The 23,757-nt window shown below is 47.3% G+C and overlaps 1 protein-coding gene across 32 annotated transcripts in view; it reads right to left on the bottom strand.

Moving 5' to 3' along the window:
- The window catches only part of LOC127424365 (adhesion G protein-coupled receptor F5-like), a 75,777-nt gene extending 68,048 nt beyond the window's left edge, over positions 1 to 7,729 (bottom strand). For all 32 annotated transcript variants that reach the window (XM_051669460.1, XM_051669473.1, XM_051669461.1 and 29 more), the window contains exons 1-2: positions 7,646 to 7,729; positions 7,318 to 7,413 (exon numbers count right to left, since the gene is read on the bottom strand). In XM_051669460.1, coding sequence (XP_051525420.1) covers positions 7,318 to 7,413; positions 7,646 to 7,691 — 142 coding nt within the window. In that variant the 5' untranslated portion in view covers positions 7,692 to 7,729. The remainder of the gene's footprint in view (positions 1 to 7,317; positions 7,414 to 7,645) is intronic.
- Between the last annotated feature and the right edge of the window lie 16,028 nt (positions 7,730 to 23,757).

Here is a 23,757-nt window from a genome sequence, read left to right as displayed (position 1 = left end):
CATGTGTTGGTCCAGATGGACAACATGGTGACAGTAATGTACATCAACCGCCAAGGTGGCCTACACTCCCGTTGCATGTCACAACTCGCCCGCCGTCAATTCCTCTGGAGTCAGCAGCACCTCAAGTCGCTGCGAGCCACTCACATCCCGGACGACCTCAACACCGCAGCAGACACATTGTCATGACAGGTTACGCTCAGGGGAGAGTGGAGAGTCCACCCCCAGGTGGTCCAGCTGATTTGGAGTTGATTCGGTCAAGCACAGGTAGACCTGTTTGCTTCCCTCATTACAGATGTGCTGGCACACAGCTGACCCCCGCGACTACGCAAATATGCGTTTCCCCAGTGAGCCTACTTGCACAGACTCTGTGCAAGGTCAGGGAGGATGAGGAGCAGGTCGTCCTAGTAGCACCCTACTGGCCCACATAGACGTGGTTCTCGGACCTCATGCTCCTCACGACAGCCCCCCCCGGCGAATTCCCCTGAGGAAGGATCTTCTTTCTCAGGGATGGGGCACCATCTGGCACCCATGACCAGACCTCTGGAATCTCCACATCTGGCCCTTGGATGGGACATGGAAGACCTAAGTGGCCTACCACCCGCAGTGGTAGACACGATCACTCAGGCTAGTGCTCCCTCTACGAGGCACCTGTATGCCTTGAAGTAGCGTCTGTTCTCTAAGTGGTGTTCTTCCTGACATGAAGACCCCCAGAGATGCACAGTTGGATTGGTACTTTCCTTCCTACAGGAGAGGCTGGAGGGGCAGCTGTCCCCCTCCACCTTGAAGGTGTATGTAGCCGCCATTTCGGCACATCATGATGCAGTAGATGGTAAGTATTTGGGGAAGCACGTCTTGATTATCAGGTTCCTGAGAGGAGCTAGGAGGTTGAATCCCTCCAGACCATGCCTCATCCCCTCGTGGGACCTCTCTGTAGTCCTTCGGTGTCTATGGGGAGCTCCCTTCGAGCCCCTGGAATCAGTTGAGCTTAAGGCACTCTCTTTGAAGACTGCCCTCCTGACTGCGCTCACTTCAATCAAGAGGGTAGGGGACCTGTAGGCGTACTCTGTCAGCGAAACGTGCCTGGAGTTCGGTCCGGGCTACTCTCACGTGATCCCGAGACCCCGACTGGGCTATGTGCCCAAGGTTCCCATGACCCTGTTTAGGGATCAGGTGGTGAACCTGCAAGCTCTGCCCCGGGAGGAGGCAGACCCAACCTTGGCATTGCTGTGTCCGGTGCATGCTTTATGCATCTATTTGGATCGCATGCAGAGGGTCGCTTTAGATGCTCCGAGCAGCTCTTTGTCTACTTTGGCAGACAGCAGAAAGGGAGCGCTGTCTCCAAACAGAGGATCGCCCATTGGGTCATTGACGCCATCGTGATGGCATATCACGCTCAGGACGTTCCGCCTCCTGTGGAGCTACGAGCGGCCTCCTGGGCCCTGACCAATGGCGCCTCTTTGGCAGACATAGGCAGAGCAGTGTGCTGGGCAACTCCCAACACATTTGTGAGGTTCTACAATCTCCGGGTTGAGCCGGTTTCATCCCATGTATTGTCAGGTACGAGCAGGTAAGTTCTGGGACAACTGGCCGGGTGTACTGCTTGCGCATAGTGCCTTTCCCCTTCCCTGAGGTGAAGTCGTGCACTTTTGACTCACAGTCGTGTTCACAAGTTGTGATCCCTGGATGACTTTCCTCCTTAGCCCTGTGGCAGACGAGTTTGCGGAGAAATTCGCTGCCAGCCCAGTACCCAATGCTAACAAAGCCCTGTGCTGGGGTAGGTACTCCACATGCGCTGGTTCCCCATAGGTGACCCCATGTGATATATCTTCCGCTAAATCATTTCCCTGTCGGTAAACTGCGTCTTCCTTGGGCAGAGGTTCCTCTGCCCCAGTCACCGTGTTTGTAGAGCTCCTCCCCCTTTGGGTAGGACCTACCATGGGACTTCTCCATATGACATACTTCCGACAAGACTCGGTAAGACCATGTGATGTATTTCCACTCACAATACCCCCCCACCCCACCGGGCGGGGTGTGGTCTCCGGTGTCTTCCCCTTGGGAGTGACACCCCCCTAATGTAGAAACTTATGGCCCCCAGCCGGTAAACAAAATTCCACTCTTTTTGGGGAGCAAAAAGGAAAAGAGGCCACGGCTGGGCTAGCCTGTCCCTATTTGTTGGGCAAGTTGACTTGTTCCCAAAGGACCGTTCGACGCTCATAAGAGCATTGGGGGAGGTTACGTGACAGCCTGGTGCGCTGGCTACGAGGTACACAGCGGTCTGCCCGTCTCGCACTACCAATCCACATAACACAGGTCAGCTTATTGTGCCATTTTGTATAGGGACCCCTAGTGTCAAGGTCAGGCCATTTCAGCGGGTAATTCAGCGTTGTGGCAGTAGGTACACAACGTCTCGTTCCCTCCATCAGGGAACGGGGGTTGCGCAAGTAACCATGACATTCCCTATCTGTCACTCACTCAACGTTGTGTCGATGTAGTGACACTAGAGGTCCCTATACAAAACGCCACAACTGGCTGAACTGTGTTACGTGAAATGGCGGTGTGTGATGGGCAGACAACTGTGTGCCTCGTAGCCAGCGCACTAGGCCGACATGTAACCTCCCCCAACATAGTTATGAGTGTCAAACAGCCCTTTGGGGACAAGTCGACTACCCAAAAGATAGAGACAGGCTAGCCCAGTCGTGGCCTCTTTTCCCCTTCTTTTTTTCCACTCCCTAAACAAAAAGGGGGAATATCCAACTGGGCTGACCAGGTCTAGTCGGGGGGTGTCCCTCCCAAAGGGAGGACACCGCGGAGACCACACCTTGCCCAGAGAGAGGGGGGATATTTAAGTGGAAAATATGTCACATGGTCTTGCCGAACTATGCCGGAAGTATGTCATGTGGAGAAGTCTCATGGTAGGTCCTACCCAACGGGGGAGGAGTTACTACAAACATGGAGACTGTGGCAGAGGGGCATCTGCTGAAGGAAGATGCAGTTTGCCAACAGGGAAACGAATTAACGGAAGATATACATCGCATGGGGTTACCTACAGGGAACCGCCACATGCGGAGCACCTACCCCAGAACAGGGCTTTTAGTTAGCACATGTACTGGGCTGGCAGCGAGTCTCTATGAAAACTCGACTGCCACAGGGCTCGGAGGAAGTCAACCAGGGAACATAGTTTGTGAACACTACTGGGAGTTAATGGCGCACATCTTCAGCTCAGAGGAGGTGAAAGGCGCTATGTGCAAGTGATACACCTGGCCAGCTATCCCGGGCTTAATCCGCTTGTATTGCGTGTCATTACCCAGGATGAAACCGGTTCCACCCGGAGGTTGTAGAACCTTGCAAAGGTGTTGGATGTTGCCCAGCCTGCTGCTCTGCAAATGTCTGTTAGAGAGGCACCTCTGGCCAGGGCCCAGGAGGCTGCTACACCCCTGGTAGAATGGGCTTGTAGCCCTACTGGGGGCGGCACGTCCTGGGCGTGATATACGATAGCTATGGCATCAATGAGCCAGTGGGTGATCCTCTGCTTGAAGACAGCGCTTCCTTTCCGCTGTGCACCAAAGCAGACAAAGAACTGCTCAGAGATCCTAAAGCTCTGTGTGTGATCCAAATAGATGCGTAAAGCGCACACTGGACACAGCAACGACAGGGCTGGGTCTGCCTCCTCCTGGGGCAGCGCTCGCAGGTTCATGACCTGGTCTCTAAAATGGGTCGTGGGAACCTTGGCCACAGAGCCCGGTCGGGGTCTCAAGATCACTGGAGAGTAGCCCGGACCGAACTCCAGGCAAGTTTCGCTGACAGAGAACACTTGCAGGTCTCCTACCCTCATGATGGAGGTGAACGCAGTCAGGAGGGCAGTCTTCAAGGAGAGTGCCTTAAGCTCAGTTGACTGCAAAGGCTCAAAGGGGGCTCTCTGTAGACCCTGAAGAACTACAGAGAGGTCCCATGAGGGAACGAGGTGCGGTCTGGAGGGGTTCAGCCTCCTGGTGCCTCACAGGAACCTGTTGATCAGGTCATGATTCCCTAAGGACTTACTGTCCACTGTGTCGTGGTGTGCTGCTATAGCGGCTACGTACACCTTCAAGGTGGAAGGGGACAGCCGCCCTTCCAGCCTCTCCTGCAGGAAGGAAAGCACCGATCCAACTGCGCATCTCTGGGGGTCTTCCCATCGGGAAGAACACCACTTAGCGAACAGACGCCACTTAAAGGCATACAGGCACCTCGTAGAGGGGGCCCTAGGCTGAGTGATCGTGTCTACCACCATGGGTGGTAGACCGCTTAGGTCTTCTGTGTCCCATCCAGGGGCCAGACATGGAGATTCCAGAGGTCTGGTCGCGGGTGCCAGATGGTGCCCCGTCCCTTAGAAAAAAGGTCCTTCCTCAGGGGAATTCGCCAGGAGGGGTCTGTCGCGAGGAGCGTGAGGTCCGAGAATCACATCTGGGTGGGCCTACCTACTGGTAGTAGGGTGCTACCAGTCCTCCCTGACCTTGCACAGAGTCTGTGCAAGTAGGCTCACTGGGGGAAACGCATATTTGTGCAGGATTCTTGGGAGGCGAACAGGTCTACCTGTACCTGTCCAAATCAACTCCAGATCAGCTGGACCACCTGAGGGTGGAGTCTCCACTCTCCCCTGAGGGTAACCTGCCATGATAGCGCGTCCGCTGCAGTGTTGAGATCGCCCTGGATGTGAGTGGCTTGCAGCGACTTGAGGTGCTGCTGACTCCAGAGGAGGAGACGGCGAGCGAGTTGTGACATATAACGAGAGCGCAGACCACCTAGGCGATTGACATAGGCTACCGTTGCCGTGTTATCTGTCCGAACTAACACGTGCTTGCCCTGGATCAATGGCAGGAACCTCCACAGGGCGAGCAGAATTGCCAGCAACTCGAGGCAGTTGATGTGCCAACGCAGCCGCGGGCCCGTCCACAAGGCGGCGGCTGCGTGCCCATTGCAAACGGCGCCCCAGCCCGTCTTGGAGGCATCTGTCGTGACCACAACATGCCTGGAGACCTGCTCTAGGGGAACGCCTGCCTGTAGAAATGTGAGGTCGTTGAGATAGTTGAGAATGCGAATGCCCAACTCCCTTAACGGGGCAAAAGCTGCCTCTGCGACCTTCGTGAAGATGCAAGGGAACAAGGACAGACCAAAAGGGAGGACCTTGTACTGATACACCCGACCCTCGAATGCAAACCGCAGGAAGGGTCTGTGTCGAGGTAGAATCAAGATGTGAAAGTGCGCGTCCTTCAGGTCTATTGGTGCGAACCAATCTTGATGCCGGATGCTCGCAGGAATGCGTTTATGCATCAGCATCTTGAACGGGAGTCTGTGTAAAGCCCGGTTCAGTACTCACAGGTCCAAGATTGGCCGCAACCCACTGCCTTTTTTCGGTACGATGAAGTAGGGGCTGTAAAACCCCTTCTTCATCTCGGCCGGAGGGACAGGTTCTATCGCACCCTTCCATACAAAAGATTCTCCTCCTGGCCCTCCACCGGGGGATGGAGTGGTCTTCTTACCAGCTCCAAGGCAGTGGGTTTCGTTGACCCTAGGTCGCCCATCTCAGGGGTGCTTTGAAGACTTTCGTGGGTTCTTGGCGGCCGGCCGTGAGATGGGTGGCGTCTGCTTCCTGTGGTGGGCTCCATGCCGGGGCCGGGCCAAAGGGGCGGGCTGCAGTGGAGCCGGTGCAGTCACCGCAGGGGGACAGGATATGCCAGATAGCCTCCGTCTGCTGCTTCACCTTCGAGAACTGCCCGAGAGACCGCGCCGTGACCTTCGTCGCCCGGAGAGCGAGGTCGGTCACTGAGCACAGTTCCTGCATCAGATCTGGGGTGGAACTACCCTCGTGCAGTTCTTTTAGTGTCTTGGCTTGGTGGACCTGCAGGACAGCCATGGCGTGCAGGGCAGAGGCGGCTTGTCCAGCAGCACTGTAGGCTTTGGCCGTCAGGGACAATGTGAACCTACAGGCCTTGGACAGGAGCTTTAGGCGTCCGCACCAGGCGGCGGTGCTCTGCGGGCATAGGTGCCCCACGAGCACCTTATCCACCGGGGGAATCACCATATAGCCCCTGGCCGCCCGGCCATCGAGGGTAGTGAGTGCGGGGAGCTGAGAAATCGGGACCGGGCAGTAAAAGGTGCCTCCCACGATTTTGTCAGCTCCTCGTGCACTTCTGGGAAGAAAGGCACTGGAGCGGGGTGTGGCTGCTCTGAGCAGCACCGCGAGCCCAGGAAAAAGCCCGCGGCCGCCCGGGAAAGCATGTCCGTCATTTCCGCATCAGCTTGTGACTCGTCCCCGAAGGGGGGAGCACAGCTGAGGCTTCTGCATCCGACTGGACAAGCCCGCTCTCTGATGCTGCGCTCGAGAGCTCATCAGCTTCGCGGGCTCCGAACAAGAGGTCCGCGGGGGGATACCTGGTGGAGGCGGTCCTATTGGGGTCCCCAAATCACCCCCAGTGCTAGCCGCACTGGCCTCATACCCGTAGGTAGAAGGACCGAGGCGGGGAGTGCGACCGCAACGTTGCCATGGTCATGTTCTCACAATGAGAACATGAACCATCCATGAACGCTGTCTCCACGTGGGTCACGCCCAGACACAAAAGACAGCGATCGTGACCATCTGAAGTTGAGAGGTAACGACTGCAACCAAGAATAACACACAAAAGGAAAGGCATCTTTAAAAAGACGTTCCGTGTGTGCCGCTCTTTCAGAGAAATATACACTTTTAGGAAAATATACTCTCTTTTTTCTGCCGAAGCGCCCAGGGGCGTTCTCTGCAGTGCTCCAGTGCAGAGGAGGGAGAAGCCGCTGAAATGCGCTGTCAGATCCAGCAGAGGTGAATGAACAGTCAGCTCAGTAAACATCGACCGTTTGGCTCCGAAGAGAAAATCTGAATGAGTGGTTGCACGCCAGCTCCTTTTATACCCGTATGTCCAGGGGAGTGGCATGCAAATACCACTCGCCAATTTTCATTGGCCTTTTATCAAAGACCAGAGGTGTCTCGGGCTCCCAAGAGTGACCCCTAGTGTCACTACATCGACACAACATTGAGTGAGTGACAGATAGGGAACTTCACTTTGACTTCCTGTCTATCTAACTGTTGTATCTCAACAACTTGTTGTGCCTATTGAATCTGCAGAGACCAATCAGTAAACTCTCTCTCATTTGAATATTGCAAAACCTGATTCTGAGTTTTTATCCCTCAATATTCATATTGGGGACCCAGCTGTCACCCCCTACAGTATTATCAAGTTTAACTATGGTATCCAAAGTAAACGGAGACCAGACCTGACACAGAAATGAAGGGTTTTGTATGATACTTACTTGATGTCTCTGCCATTGGAGTGGATGTGGAAGCACTTGTCATTGTTGTTACTCCCTCAGTTGTTTTGGGGACTAGGGTTGAAAAGGTGGTAAAGTCTATTAAAAGCAAAGACCTTGATTAATATCAGTTCTTTAATGTCAAATGTAACCTCTTTTTCTAAAGGTCATAAATTTATTATTTCACATCTATGTAAAAAAAATAAAAAATAAAAAGTGGTAGGACGAATGGATGAGAGTGTATTATCAAGTTTTACTGTGATATCCAAAGTAAACTCTGACCAGACCTGACACAGAAAATCTCTATGAAGAGTTTTATACAATCACTTACTTGGTATTTCTGTTGAAGTAGATGCTGAAGGACTTGCCATTGTCATTATTATCTCAGTTGTGTTTGGGGTTGGAGGGGTGGTTATGTCTGTGAAAGCAAGGTTTTTGTTGATCTGTCAAATTGAAGCCTGATGGTTAAGCATCAAAGCATGTAACATAAAGCTAGCAAGTTCAATCCCAAGCTAAATGTAAAAAGTGGTAACCTGCAAATGTTATCATAAGAAGGAATTTCTGACCTAAGTCACCTAACCCTTAAAAATGACTTTTGTTGTGAACCTAATGTAGTCAGGTTGATTCAGGCCTGTTAAATAATGACTTGAATCAACAGTTAATTTAGATGTGACCACATGAAGCAGAACTTTTTTTTATTATTGTAGGGCAGAACCCAATCTGAAGTTCCCTATCTGTCACTCACTCGACGTTGTGTCGATGTAGTGACACTAAGGGTCACTCTTGGGAGCCCGAGACACCTCTGGTCTTTGATAAAAGGCCAGTGAAAATTGGCGAGTGGTATTTGCATGCCACTCCCCCGGACATACGGGTATAAAAGGAGCTGGTACGCAACCACTTATTCAGATTTTCTCTTCAGAGCCGAATGGTCTTGCTCACTGAGCTGAATTCCCACGACTGTTCATTCACCTCTGCTGGATCTGATGGCGCATTTCAGCGGCTTCTCCCTCCTCTGCACTGGTGCACTGCAGAGAATGCCTCTGGGTGCTTCAGCAGAAATAAGACTATATTTCTCTAAAAGAGTGGCACACATGGAATGTCTTTTTAAAGATGCATTTTTTTAAAGATGCCTTTCCGATTGTGTGTTATTCCTGATTGCGCTCGTTATCTCTCGCCTTCTGACGGTCATGATCGCTGTCTTTCATGTCTGGGAACTGCTCACGTGGAGACAGCGTTTGTGGATGGTCATGTACTCATTGCGAGGACATGTCCATGGCAACGATGCGGTCGCAGCTCGCCTTCGTAAGAAAGCAAGCCACCCTAGAGGCTCCCCGCCAGCGCGGCTAGCACTGGGGGCGATTTGGGGACCCCACTGGGACCGCCTCCAATGGGTATCCCCCTTCGGACCTCCCATTCCCCAGCACACTCATCTGCCCCGATCGGGATTCCAGATGAGTCCTCATGGCGAGTTCGACCTCTTATTCGGATCCCTTGAAAGTGATGAGCTCTCGAGCCTAGTTGGACGCGGAAGCCTCAGCTGGGCTCCTCCCTTCGGGGACGCTTGCCCAGTCACAGGCTGACGTGGAGATGACGACATGCTTTCCCGGGCAGCCGTGAGCGTCGGCTAGAGTGGAACCCTCCGCTCTTCCCTGAACCCTCGCGGCTCTATGATTGGTTCCTGGGCTCACGGCGCCGCTCAGAGCCACGCCACACCCCCGTTCCTTTCTTCCCGGAAGTGCATGAAGAGATGACAAGATCGTGGGAGGCACTCTTTTACTGCCCGGTCCTGATCTTTTCAGCTTTCCCGCCTTCACTACCCTCGATGGTGGGGCGGCCAAGGGCTATTTGGCAATCCTCCGGTGGATAAAAGCGCTCGCGGTGCACCTATGCCCGCAGAGCACCACTACCTGGCGCGGGTGCCCAAAGCCCCCGTCCAAGGCCTGTAGGTTTACATCGTCTCTGACGGTCAAGGCCTACAGTGCCACTGGACAAGCCGCCTCAGCCCTGCACACCATGGCTCTCCTGCAAGTCTGCCAAGGCACTAAAGCAACTGCACGAGGGTAGTTCCGCCCCACGATTGATGCAGGAACTGTGCTCGGCGACGGACATTACTCTCCGAGCGACGGAGGTCACAGCGCGGTCTCTCGGGCAGACGATGTCTACATTAGTGGTCCAGGAGCACCACCTTTGGCTCAACCTGGTCGAGATGGGTGAGGCCGACAGGACACGATTCCTTGCTGCCCCCATCTCCCAGGCTGGCCTATTCGGCGACACCGTCAAGGACTTTGCCCAGCAGTTCTCGACGGTGGAGCAGTAGACGGAGACTATCCGGCTCAAGATCCCGCACCCCGTCTGCTTGTCACCAAGGGCATCCTTGGCCCGGCCCCGACGTGGAGCCCACCGCAGGAAGCAGACGTCACCCATCTCACGGCTGCCCAGAACCCATGAAAGGCTTCAAAGCGCCCTTGAGACGGGCAACCCAGGGACGAGGAAACCCGCTGCTCTGGAGCTGGTAAGCAGATCTCTCCATCTTTTTGTTACCTTTACATTTAATTGCGCTGCATGCCTAAGTGGCTGCAGTACTCAAGAATCCAGCAAGAGCGGTTTCCTTGTTCCCTGGGTCACGTATCCAGTGTGCACGGCCGTCATCACGACCACCGCCCACTACTCTATTTTGCAGGTTTGGCGCTCCAGCGGCGGTCTCCCGCCCCTGAGCGCCCAGCAGTGGCACAAATCTGCCCCCGATGTGACAGTCTCCACGGGTCACGAGGACAGGCCTCTTCCTCCCCCGTCCCAGGCTGTTCCGAGGGTGGTCATAAGGAGCTAGGTAAGTGCTTCGATGTCCCTAGACTCAGCACGGCCACGACATGGTGTGGCACCTCGAGCTCTGCCCCACTGGGATGCCCCACCTGCTGGTACATCTGACGACATTTGGTCCCACTTGCGTGGAATTTGGACGCGTGGCTTGCAATTTCCAATCCGTTACGATGGCTATGCGATTCAGTTCGCCAGGCATCCGCCCGGGTTCAGCGGTGTCTACTTCACCTTGGTGAAGGACGGAAACGCTGCTACCTTGCGCGGAGATCGCTACCCTCCCATGGAAGGGTGCGATAAAACCTGTCCCTCCGGCTGAGATGAAGAAGGGGTTTTACAGCCCCTACTTCATCGTACCAAAAAAAGGCAGTGGGTTGTGGCCAATCTTGGACCTGCGAGTACTGAACCGGGCTTTACACAGACTCCCGTTCAAGATGCGGATGCAAAAACGCATTCTGGCGAGCATCCGGCATCAAGATTGGTTCGTGGCGGTAGACCTGAAGGACGCATACTTCCACGTCTCGATCCTTCCTCGATACAGACCCTTCCTGCGGTTTGCATTCGAGGCTCAGGCATATCAGTACAAGGTCCTCCCTTTCGGCCTGCCCCTGTCTCCTCGCATCTTCACGAAGGTCGCAGAGGCAGCCCTTGCCCCGCTAAGGAAGGTTGGCATTCGCATTCTCAACTATCTTGATGACTGGCTAATCTTAGCTCACTCTCAGAACATGTTGTGCGCACACAGGGACTTGGTGCTCTCAAACCTCAGCCGACTAGGGCTTCGGGTCAACTGGGAAAAGAGCAAGCTCCTGCCGGTTCAGAGCTTCTCTTTTCTCGGTTTGGAGTTGGACTCAGTCTCTTTGACAGCGCGCCTCACGAATGAGCGCATCCAGTTGGTGTTGGTCTGTTTGAAGGCGTTCAAACAGAAAACAGCGGTTCCACTGAAACTTTTTCAGAGGTTCCTGGGGCATATGGCATCCTCAGCGGTGGCCACCCCGCTCGGGTTGATGAAAATGAGACTGCTTCAGCACTGGCTTCAGACTCGAGTCCCGAGATGGGCATGGTGCCGCGGGAAAAATCACGTGGTCATCACGTCAGTCTGTCACTGTCTTTTCAGCCCTTGGACCGACCTCTCATTTCTAAAGGCAGGTGTTCCCCTAGAACTGGTCTCCAAGCGCATCGTGGTCACGACGGACGCCTCCAAAATGGGCTTGGGTGCTGTTTGCAATGGGCATGCAGCTGCCGGCTTGTGGACGGGCCCGCAACTGCATTGGCACATCAACTGCCTTGAGTTGTTGGCAATTTTGCTCGCCCTGCGGAGGTTTCAGCCGTTGATCCAGGGAAAGCACGTGTTAGTTCAGACAGACAACATGGCAATGGTAGCAGATGTCAACCGCCAACGCGGTCTGCGCTCTCGTTGTTTGTCACAACTCGCTGCCGTCTCCTCCTCTGGAGTCAGCAGCACTTCAAGTCGCTGCGAGCCACTCACATCCTGGGCAACCTCAACACTACAGCAGACACACTGTCATGACAGGTTACCCTCAGGGGAGAGTGGAAACTCCATGCCCAGGTGGTCCAGCTGATTTGGAGTCGATTCGGACAGGCACAGTTGCACCTGTTTGCCTCCCAAGAATCCTCCCCACTGCCCGCTCTGGTACGCCCTGACCGAGGCACCCCTCGGCATAAACGCGCTGGCACACAGCTGGCCCCCTGGCATGCTCGGACCTCACGCTCCTCGCGACAGCCCCCCCATGGCGAATTCCTCTGAGGATGGACCTTCTTTCTCAGGGATGGGGCACCATATTACACCCGCGACCAGACCTCTGGAATCTCCATGCCTGGCCCCTGGACGGGACGCGGAAGACCTAAGCGGTCTACCACCTGCAGTGGTAGACACAATCACTCAGGCTAGGGCCCCCTCTATAAGGCGCCTGTATGCCTTTAAGTGGCGTCTGTTTGCTAAGTGGTGTTCTTCCCGACGGGAAGACCCCCAGAGATGCACAGTTGGATCAGTGCTCTTCTTCCTGCAGGAGAGGTTGGAAGGGAGGCTGTCCCCTTCCACCTTGAAGGTGTACAATGCTGCCATTGCAGCACACCACGACACAGTCGATGGTAAGTCCTTAGGGAAGCATGACCTGATCATCAGGTTCCTAAGAGGCTCCAGGAGGCTCAATTCCCCCAGACCGCGCCTCGTTCCCTCATCGGACCTCTCTGTCTTCAGGGTCTACAGAGAGCCCCCTTTGAGCCTTTGCAGTCAGCCGAGCTTAAGGAAGACTGCCCTCCTGATTGCGCTCACTTCCATCAAGAGGGTAGGAGACCTGCAAGCATTCTCTGTCAGCGAAATGTGCCTGGAGTTCGTTGTGGGCTACTCTCACGTGATCCTGTGTCCCTGACCGGGCTATGTGCCCAAGGTTCCCACGACCCCTTTTAGGGACAAGGTGGTGAACCTGCAAGCGCTGCTTCAGGAGGAGGCAGACCCAGCCCCGTCATTGCTGTGTCCGGTACGTGCTTTACGCAACTATTTGGATGCACACGCAGAGCTTTAGGATCTCTGAGCAGCTCTTTGTCTGCTTTGGTGCATAGCGGAAAGGAAGCGCTGTCTCCAAGCAGAGGATTTCCCACTGGCTCATTCACACCATAACTATGGCATATCACGCCCAGGACATGCCGCCCCTGGTAGGGCTACGAGCCCATTCTACCAGGGGTGTAGTGGCCTCCTGGGACCTGGCCAGGGGTGCCTCTCTAACAGACATTTGCAGAGCAGCAGGCTGGGCAACACCCAACACCTTTGCAAGGTTCTACAACCTCTGGGTTGAACTGTTTTTTTCCCAGGTAGTGGCACACAATACAAGCGGATAAGCCCGGGATAGCCGGCCGGGTGTATCACTTGCACATAGCGCCTTCCACCTCCTTTTGAGCTGAAGACGCACGCCATTAATTCCCTGTAGTGTTCACAAGTTTTGTTCCCTGGTTGACTTCCTCCGAGCCCTGTGGCAGTCGAGTTTTTGGAGAGACTCGCTGCCAGCCCAGTACACGTGCTAACTAAGAGTCCTGTTCTGGGGTAGGTGCTCCGCATGTGGCGGTTCCCTGTAAGGCTAACTCCATGCGATATATATCTTCCGCTAATTCGTTTCCCTGTTGGCAAACTGCGTCTTCCTTGGGCAGAGCCCCTCTGCCCCAGTCTCCATGTTCATAGTAACTCCTCCCACATTGGGTAGGATCTACCTTGAAGACTCTCCACATGGTCGGAAAGACCATGTGACGTATTCTTCCATTTAAATATCCCCCCCTCTCTTTGGGCGAGGTGTGGTATCCGCGGTGTCTTCCCCTTGGGAGGGACACCCCCCGACTAGACCTGGCAACCCAGTTGGATAATCCCCCTTCTTTTTTAGGGAGTGGAAAAAGAGAAGGGGAAAAGAGGCCACGACTGGGTTAAGCCTGTCTCTATCTCTTGAGTAGTCGACTTGTCCCCAAAGGGCCGTTCGACACTCATAACTATGTTGGGGGAGGTTACGTGTCGACCTGGTATGCTGGCTATGAGGCACACAGAAGTCTGCCCACCACACACCGCCAGTTCACATAACACAGTTCAGCCTATTGTGGCGTTTTGTATAGGGACCCCTAGTGTCACTACAGACACAATGTCGAGTGAGTGACAGATAGGGAACGACATGGTTACTTGTGTAACCTCTGTTACCTGATGGAGGGAACAAGACGTTGTGTCCCTCCTGCCACAACGCTGAACTACCCGCTGAAATAGCCGGACCTTGTATCGGCTCCTCAGCATAAAACCTGAATGAGTGGTTGCATACCAGCTCCTTTTATACCCGTATGTCCGGGGGAGCGGCATGCAAATACCACTCGCCAATTTTCATTGGCCTTTTATCAAAGACCAGAGGTGTCTCGGGCTCCCAAGAGTGACCCCTAGTGTCACTACATCGATACAATGTCTCATTCCCTCCATCAGGGAATGGAGGTTACACAAGTAACCATGTCATTTCTCATCTCCTTGAAGTTACTGAAGTCTACCTCCATTTGGGTGAATATTGTCTGCTAGATGGCAAATACCGAATATCAAGTATGACCACCTTCTTGCAATTTCTGTTGATGGAGTAGATGTTGGAGCACATTTCACAGTAGTTATTTCTGCAGTTGTGTTTTGAATCAAAGTTGAAATGGTTGTAAAGTCTATCAAAAGCAATGACCTAGATTAATATGATTAGATTATTAGATTCTTTTCATTTGTAACCTTTGTTTGCATTCGCGAGGCACACTGTGAATAAACACAATGCAAAGATATTGGAGCAAACGCAGATAGGTGCCATTTTCATGTTGACTGCGGACCGGACCTTAATTAGTTTTACATGTTCTTCCTGCGGTAATGTTCACACTGGAAATTTGCATGCATTTCTTGATGCTGATAGGGTTATTCTGTTCATGAATAAGGCCTCTCAACCGCTCTATTACAGCTTCTCTTGAAGCATTGATTTTAAAGTCAGCTGTGCATCTGAATGATTTTAGTGGTGGAGCTGCAAAGATAGCGCAGAAATGAAAATAATGGACAGTTGCACAGCAATCGAAAGAACTGAACAGCGAGGAAGAACTTAATGGGACCACAACTTAGGGAGCTACACTTTAATGAATAATTAGATTAATTATAGTGTGATGTAAAATACAACAGAATATAATCTGCCTCATCTTATTACAGGGATCTGAGCTTCATTCTGATTGGCTCTCACTTAATGAAACCTAATAACTACAAACTGTTTCAAACTAATGATGCAAATTCAAAACTTTAAAGAAGACAAACTTCTTTACCTGGTGTCCTCTGGCAGAATGTCCCATCAGTTGGAGCAGAATTGATGCATCCACAGCTAGTGTTTGGATTGTGGCTACAACCCCCATGTTTAGAGCATTGTTCAGCTGGCCAAACATATTGATTCTCACATTTGCACTCAGTTTTGTTTGTATTCGAGAGGCATACTATGAATAAACACAATGCAAAGATGTTGGAGCAAACAGATAGGTGCCATTTTGATGTTGACTGTGGACCGAACATTAATTTGTCTTACACATCCTACCTGTGGTGATGTTTACACTGGAAATTTGCACGCATTTCTTGATGCTGATGCGGAAATTCTGTCCATGAATAAGGCCTCTCAACCGCTCAATTACATCTTCTCTGGAAGCATTGATTTTAAAGTCAGTTGTGTATTTGAACGATTTTTGTGGTGGAGCTGCAAAGATTAGGCAAAAATGGAAATAATGGACCAGTCAGTTGCACAGCAATGGAAAGAACTGTCCAGTGAGGAAGAACTCAATGGGAACACAACTTAGGGAGCTACACTTTTATGAATAATTAGATTAATTATAGTGTGATGTAAAATACAACAGTATATAATCTGCCTCCTCTTATTAGAGGAATCTGAGCTTCGTTCTGATTGGCTCTCTCTTAATGAATCCTATTAACTACAAACAGTTTCAAACTGACACTGAAAATGTACAACTTCAAAGAAAGACAAACTTCTTAACCTGGTGTTCTCCGGCAGAATATTCCATCAATTGGAGCAAAATTGATGCGTCCACAGGTAGCGTTTGGATTGTGGCTGCAAACCCCATGATTAGAGCATTGTTCAGAAGACCAAACGTATTGATTCTCACATTTGCACTGAGTTTTGTTTGCATTCAAGAGGCATACTGTGAATAAACACAATGCAAAGATGTTGGAGCAAACACAGATAGGTGCCATTTTCATGTTGAATGTGGACCGAATGTTAATTCGTTTTACACATCCTACCATTTGTGATGTTCACACTGGAAATTTGCATACATTTCTTGATGCTGATGGGGAAATTCTGTCCATGAATATGGCCCCTCAACTGCTCTATTACATCTTCTCTTGAAACATTGATTTTAAAGTCAATTGTGTATTTGAATGATTTTAGTGGTGGAGCTGCAAAGAATGGGCAAAATTGAATAATGGACCAGTCAGTTGCACAGCAATGGAAAGAACTGTTCAGCGAGGAAGAACATAATGGTACCACAACTTCGGGAGCTACACTTTTATGAATAATTATATTAATTATAGTGTGATGTAAAATACAACAGTATATCATCTGCCTCCTCTTATTACAGGGATCTAAGCTTCATTCTGATTGTCTCACACTTTTTATTTATATTTTTTTATATTAATATTTTCATGAAAAAAACAACAACAAAAAAGTCATATCGTCTCACACTTCATGAATCCTAATAACTACAAACAAAAAGTTTCAAACTGATAATGAAAATGTACAACTTTAAAGAAAGACAAATTTCTATACCTGGTGTCCTCCGGCAGAATATCCCGTCAATTGGAGCAAAATAGATGCATCCACAGGTAGCGTTTGGACTGTGGCTACAAAACCCATGTTTAGAGCATTGTTCAGTAGACCAAACATATTGATTCTCACATTTGCACTCAGTTTTGTTTGCATTCGAGAGGCACACTGTGAATAAAAACAATGCAAATATGTTGGAGCAAACACAGATATGTGCCATTTTCGTGCTGAACGTGGACCGAATGTTAATTAGTTTTACACATACTACCATTTGTGATGTTCACACTGGAAATTTGCACACATTTCTTGGTGCTGATGGGGAAATTCTGTCCATGAATAAGGACCCTCAACCGCTCTATTACATCTTCTCTTGAAGCATTGATTTTAAAGTCAGTTGTGTATTTGAAGGATTTTAGTGGTGGAGCTGCAAAGATTGGGCAAAAATGAAAATAATGGACTAGTCAGTTGCAGAGCAATGGAAAGAACTGTCCAGCGAGGAAGAACATAATGGTACTACAACTTAGGGAGCTACACTTTTATGAATAATTAAATTAATTATAGTGTGACGTAAAATACAACAGTATATAATCTGCCTCCTCTTATTACAGGGATCTGAGCTTCATTCTGATTGTCTCACACTTTTTTATTTTAACATTTTCATGAAACAACAACAACAACAACAAAGTCAGGTTGTCTCATACTTCATGACACCTAATAACTACAAACAAAAAGTTTCAAACTGACAATGAAAATTTACAACTTCAAAGAAAGACAATCTTCTTTACCTGGTGTCCTCTGGCAGAATGTCCCATCAGCTGGAGCAGAATAGATGCATTCACAGGTAGTGTTTGGACTGTGGCTGCAAACCTCATGTTTAGAGCATTGTTCAGAAGACCAAACATATTGATTCTCACATTTACACTGAGTTTTGTTTGCATTTGAGAGACACACTGTAAATAAAGGAAGTAATTTTCAAATAAAGGAAATGTAATTTTCATGTTGAATGTGGATGGAATCTTGATCCGTTGCACTCATCTCACCTGTGGTGATGTTTGCACTGAAGATTTTTACGCATTTCTTGACACTGTTGGGGAATTTCTTTCCATTAATTAGGCCTCTCAACCGCTCAATCACATCAACATTTGAAGCATTGATTTTGAAGTCAGTTGTGTATTTAATTGATTTCAGTGGTGGAGCTGCAAAGACTGGGCAACAATGAAAATATTGGCCCCATCAGCACAATAACAGAGGAAGAACTGGTCATCTGATGGTACCATAACTATAATTTTATAAATTACAAAATTAATTACAGTGTTCTAAAACACAACACTATATAATATGCCTCCTCATAGCACACCAAGTGATAGTCACCAAGGTGTCAATTCAACTTTTCTGTTCAAAATGAAATTTTTATAGCGATTGCTCATCTGTAGTATGTTTCTAAAATGTTTGTTGGTAACGCTGAGCAGATTTTTTCATGACTTTTATTAATCATATTATGTATGAATCTGCCCTTTTTAAAGATGTTTAATAGATGTTCTTTAAAAATAGAGCGGCTATTAAAAGTTAAAGTTAAAAATAGAATGGCTATTTCCAGGTGATGCACTCTTTCAAAAATGTCTTGCCAAGGTCTTTATGTTTACTATGATAAAATGACAAAATTCATGACAAACTACATTCCTGCTCTTTGACAGTTGACAAGATTCATGACAAACATACATTCCTAGTTTTTGACTGTTTTTCCTTTTTCACCCAATTTGGAATGCCCAATTCCCAGTGCGCTTTTTTAAGTCCTCATGGTTGCGTAGTGATTCACCTCAATCAGGGTGGTGGAGGATAAATCCCAGTTGCTTCCGTGTCCGAGACCATCAACTCGCACATCTTATCATGTGGCTTGTTGAGCACGTTGCCACGGAGACATAGCGTGTGTGGAGGCTTCACGCTATCCACCGTGGCATCCGCGCCCAACTCACCACACGCCCCACCGAGAACGAACCACATTATAGCGACCATGAGGAGGTTACCCCATGTGACTCTACCCTCCCTAGCAACCGGGCCAATTTGGTTGCTTAGGAGACCTGGCTTGTCACTCAGCACGCCCTGGGATTCGAACTAGCTAACTAGTGAACTCCAGGGGTGGTAGCCAGCATCTTTTACCACTGAGCTACCCAGGCCCCTCATGTTTTGACTGTTTTAAACTTAAGCAAGGCTGTTTTCTTTTTCACGATTACATTGGCATGTGTATTATTCTAGACCTAATTATCTATGATGAATAATTGTATTTAATGGCCTTACTTGTGTTGAGATTCACATTGAGTATTGTGACATTTCGGTTGACACTTTTCGGAAATGTGTATCCTTGAAGAAGGGTCCTCAAGTGGTCTTGCACCATTTCCCTTGAAGCATTTATTTTGATGTCGATCATGTATTTGAATGATTTCCAATATGCTGCCAGAAGTTGACAGAAATGTATTGTTAAAATTCCCAAAGAGCCATTCATACCCATTCAAGTCCCTTTCAAGAAGGTAACTTCAACGCTGTGTTAGAGGCTGATGCTATGGGAGCTCCTCCCAGGGGCGGTGACCTTTAAACACTTTATCATCACTCCAATTTAAATGGAAGGTGAAACTTGGCATTCCATTTATGCTGACATCATAGTGAGCACATAGACCTTAGTCCAGCTTCACACTGTCAGAAATGTTGTCATTCAGGGCAATGTAGACATTTCTCGTGCTCCTGGAAACATAAACCAATGCTTCGCTGAGCTTTCTGCACCCTTTCAGTGGGAAAGAGTTCCATACTTCTTCCTGAATGTGCCAGCAAAGATGGCGCATGCGACACATTTAAATTCTGCATGAGAATTTTCGCTTTTTACCTTTTCGCAAATGAGTTTCTCCTGTACTGACGGACCCCCAGCATGAGTTCTTTAATGCGTGCTGTAATAATTATTATTTTTTTTAAATGTACCTTACATTTCACAGCAGATGCACTGAAGGACAGATTATATCACAGCAGGTGCACTGAATGTGGTGTTTAGATGTTTATAATGACTGGTTATGATATGGCTATGCACACTGCCATATTGTTTACATGGGACTCAGAGTTCGTATTAGAGGCACAGAAGTTTCGAAAAGCCCAGCCCTTCCACTTTCCCAGCACCGGAAGTGGTTAGAATGAGTGACGGACAGAATGCGAGAAGGCTCGAGTAGACTAACTAGTTTTTATATTCTAGTTTGACGTCAGAAAACATGGCCGCACCGCTGCATCAAAACAGTGCGCTCCGACGCATAACTTTTATTTAGTGATTGTTTGAATGTTTGTAACATATAAAAATAAAGATACAGTATTCTGAAGTTGAAAAGACTATTTGTGCAGTTGGTTCATTATCACAACCACTTCGGTCCCTATTTTGCTGGTAAACAGCCACTTCAGTCCCTCTTTTGCTGGTAAACAGCAGCAGGAATGCAGATCACACCAGTTTGATTGAACGTGTCTGAACCCAGACTACTGTAAACACCAGTTTGTTCGTACGTGCGAAAGGGTTAAAGCTTTTTGGAGCAATTCAACCATGTCAAACGGCTAAAGAGCCTCGATATTCTGAACAGAGCTGACGAAGTAAAGAGAAAACACCTGCTTTGCACCCACATCAATTACATGATTTTTCACACCTTCACATCAAAACACTTACTTGCATTTATCACAGTAAACTGTAACAGAATTTTTCAATACGACCGTGGAAATTGTAGCTAAGAAAAAACTGGGATAGCACATACTCTGTCATGGGTATTTTGGATTGAAAGACTTGCTTGGGCTTGACTAATGTAGAGATGACAAATTGTCACTGTAGAGTTTACCTCATTTCACAAGGCAATGAGCTGGCATCAAATGATTGATGATCACTTGTATGTGATTGCATGACTATTTATTTTTTTTTTCTGTATTAACTGATTTTGTTGTGGATGTCCCAATGTGGATATTGGATTTGCACTTTTCAGAGAGCTCAATAAAATATTAAAATTATACAACAAAAAATTATCAAAAGTTTTTCGAAAGGCCATACAGTTCTCAAATAATGCACCAAACAAAGTGGAAGGCAAGTCGCCAAAATGGATCTTAAGCGGTATCTCAGCAACAGCAACTTTGTGTGTTTCATTGTCACCACACCCTAACTGTACCATACAAACTTGGTGTCATCGCCACCTGTTGGTCAATATTTATAAGGAATTGTATTGTAATTTAAGCAATTCTACTTCTGTTTTTTATAATGCTTCTCTTGAAATCGTAATCAGTGATGTCCAGTCATACTTCCTTACATGCTGTTGGTATGCTTGGCCCCGTAATCACTGCTTATTACTATTATTATTATTATGTTAATATTTACAATTGTATTTATGATCTAATTTGTATTAGTAACTTTCCACCGGTTGTCATAGAGTGATTATTAAAGTCATTGCAAAAGGGGACGTTGAAATAAATTAAAATGCTTGTATTTGGGGAGGTCGTTAAATACGATTTTTTGACCACTTCGTTATTTTGATTATATTTTTGATTCGTTTGAAGTGTAATTTCAGTTTAGAAAAATTTTAAGTTTGTGTTTCATGTTTTAATAAATGAATAAAATTTTTAAAGCAAAACAGACCGATAGAACTGAAAAAAAAAAAAAAACGATCCCTCGATCCACATCATAACATGGAAGGCCAATACAATCACTGTGAATACTAGCCATGATTTGTGTCACTTGATGAAAATGATTAGCAATACTGTACATACATTCACTATAATTTAATGGAGACTACATCCAAATCCTGAAGAGAATGATATTGTCACTGGAAATATGCCAGACTGTGGTGATGGGGGCGAGGTTGAGCGCTGGCTTGTGAATGGAAAGCGAGATCAGGAGATGAGAACGGTGAGGATCACCACCTGTCATTGATTGACTCTAACAGCTGTTTGTCATTGCAGTGAGAGTGGAGATGGTTTTAAGAGCGAGCCAGACACCAGTGAGGAGAGAGAGCTGCCCATGCACACACACCCAGAGAGCGTGTTTCTTACAGTTAGCTGAAAAGCGAGTTTTGAGTTGTGAAAATAAAATAACCTGAGTAGGATTTCGCCGTCTCCCGCTTACTCCTTTTTACCTCTTTGTGAACTTGCTACACAGAAATTAAACAAGGATGCAGTTAATACACAAATGAACGTAAGTCCATATTTCTATTCTTCTAATTCATTGCATATGGCCCGTTTACACAACCAGCTTCTGATGAATGTGCTGTCTTTGTTTAGATTCCTGGTGCTTGAAAGGGAATGGACTGTATGATAGGATGCAGATGGTGCAATATCCAGAGAAGAAACTCTAAATTAAATTGCACTTGACCCGGCCCATTAGCGCTTTGTGCGCGCAATTTGGCTATACTCAACTGCGCCTAGACTTGCCGCATGCTTGCATGAAGATACCAAAATTCATGGCCATGCCTACTGATTTTGTGCATATTACTTAAAGCATAGCATTGTGCTTTGTACTAGCACTCTTAAAATAGGGCCCTGTGTTTGCTTGTAGACTGCCAAATCTTTTGATTGGCCTCCAAAGCAAAGAATTTCCCAATGGGTTGTGGATGCCATTGCGCTCGCGATACCGCATAACTGTACAGTAGCTTCTGATTTTTCGCTGTTAAGGGATTGAGAGATGCATTCTCCTTCCTTCAGTTGGAAAATCCTGATGGTGTGAAACTGGACTCTGGCTTATATGCTCACTATGACATCAGCATAGGCAGAACGCCAAACTTCACCAGCCAAAAAAATTGCTGTGATGATAAAGGTTTTCAAGGTCACCGCCCCTGGGAGATGCTCCCATAGCATCAGCTTATGATGCAGCATCTAGTTCCCTCCTTTCAGGGAACCAAGGTTATTTAGTAACCAAGACGTTTCTCTTCTGCAAACTGTAGACACATTTTCTCTTGTTTTCACTTACAAGATGACATTTTTTTAGTAGATGCTGTTGAAAAGGGAACATTCCTTTAGGTTAGGTATAGGTATGTTAGTTAATTTAGTTAATATGACATTTTACAAAAAAAATAAAATAAAAATTGAAATAGTTGAGAAGTTAAAAAAGCAAGAGTGTTGAATTGAGCTCTCTTAACAATTGTCATCTATATAGTAGTACGCTTAGCCGTTCTTCTTGGATTTGTTTGTCTACTAGATGCTGAAACTTCTTCAGTCAGTTTCAAAGAAAACACATTTTCAATTATCAACACAAGATGTAATGATTTGTCATCATTTTATCCCAATTTCTTTTTTTTTTTTTTCCTTATTTTGTTTTCGGCTTTTTGCTACTTAACAAAAGTTATTTTAACTTCATTTATTCCAACAAAACTTTTCTTTTATTAAATTTTTCATTCAAAACCACCCATGATAATAATTAAGTGATTTAATTTCAAAATGTCTTATGTTGCCAGTTACAATTCTTGAAAGGCAGAACAGTACTGAAATCTTTCTTCTTTTTACAAAGCTTGCTAATCAGCATATATTTTATTATTTTCCACTCTATATATTTTATCACTTCTCTCTTTTTCTATAATTCAGCTTGATCATCTTAATGTAACAAATAGACTCTTTTCAACCTTTGTTTTTAGCCTTAGCCATGCCATCTATTTCTAATCATTATAAAATGTATACTTTTAAAATAAATTAAGATTAATGTTTGAAAATCTCCCATTGAATTAGCTGTTAGAATGTTCAACATTTAAAGTCTAACAGACAGAAATGACAATACATGGAATATTTGCACGTTGAATTGTGACTGGTCTTCTTTCTTACATCAATTCATCCCTTTAAATAGTGTATTTCTATCAATACCTCTCTTTGTTCCTCTGTCTGCATGCAGGGCTTACAAATTTTATAAAACATTTTACCTGAAACTTTAACACTATTCTTTAGCTGCCTTGCAAGAACTTCATTCAATTAATGCAAATCCAGTTAAAAACTGTTTCCATGGCTTTTCTTTCTTTTTTTTTTTTTTTTGGTCAAAAATCTCAATGTCTTACCTTGCTGTTATTTATTTAACTTAACTATTGATTTTTATTACAGTGCATACTGTAATTTGTTATTTATTTATTTTGTCTACCATGTTTTAAGACATGTATTGTATATCTGATTGTTTAATGGCTGAATCACATAAATTTAACTACTAACCGTTTTTCCATAAAAATAAAAAAAACAACAACAAAAAAAAACACTTACCTTGTCTTGCTTGTTTAGAGTTACTTATTTCTTCACCCATGTAGGGTGGCTGGAATTTAGAGTAAAGACAGAACTGGTT

Source organism: Myxocyprinus asiaticus, chromosome 33, assembly GCF_019703515.2.
Source record: "Myxocyprinus asiaticus isolate MX2 ecotype Aquarium Trade chromosome 33, UBuf_Myxa_2, whole genome shotgun sequence".
In the NCBI taxonomy this organism is placed as follows: Eukaryota; Metazoa; Chordata; class Actinopteri; order Cypriniformes; family Catostomidae; genus Myxocyprinus; species Myxocyprinus asiaticus.
Note: the sequence above shows the minus strand (reverse complement) of the source record. Positions and strands in the feature narration are given on the sequence as shown.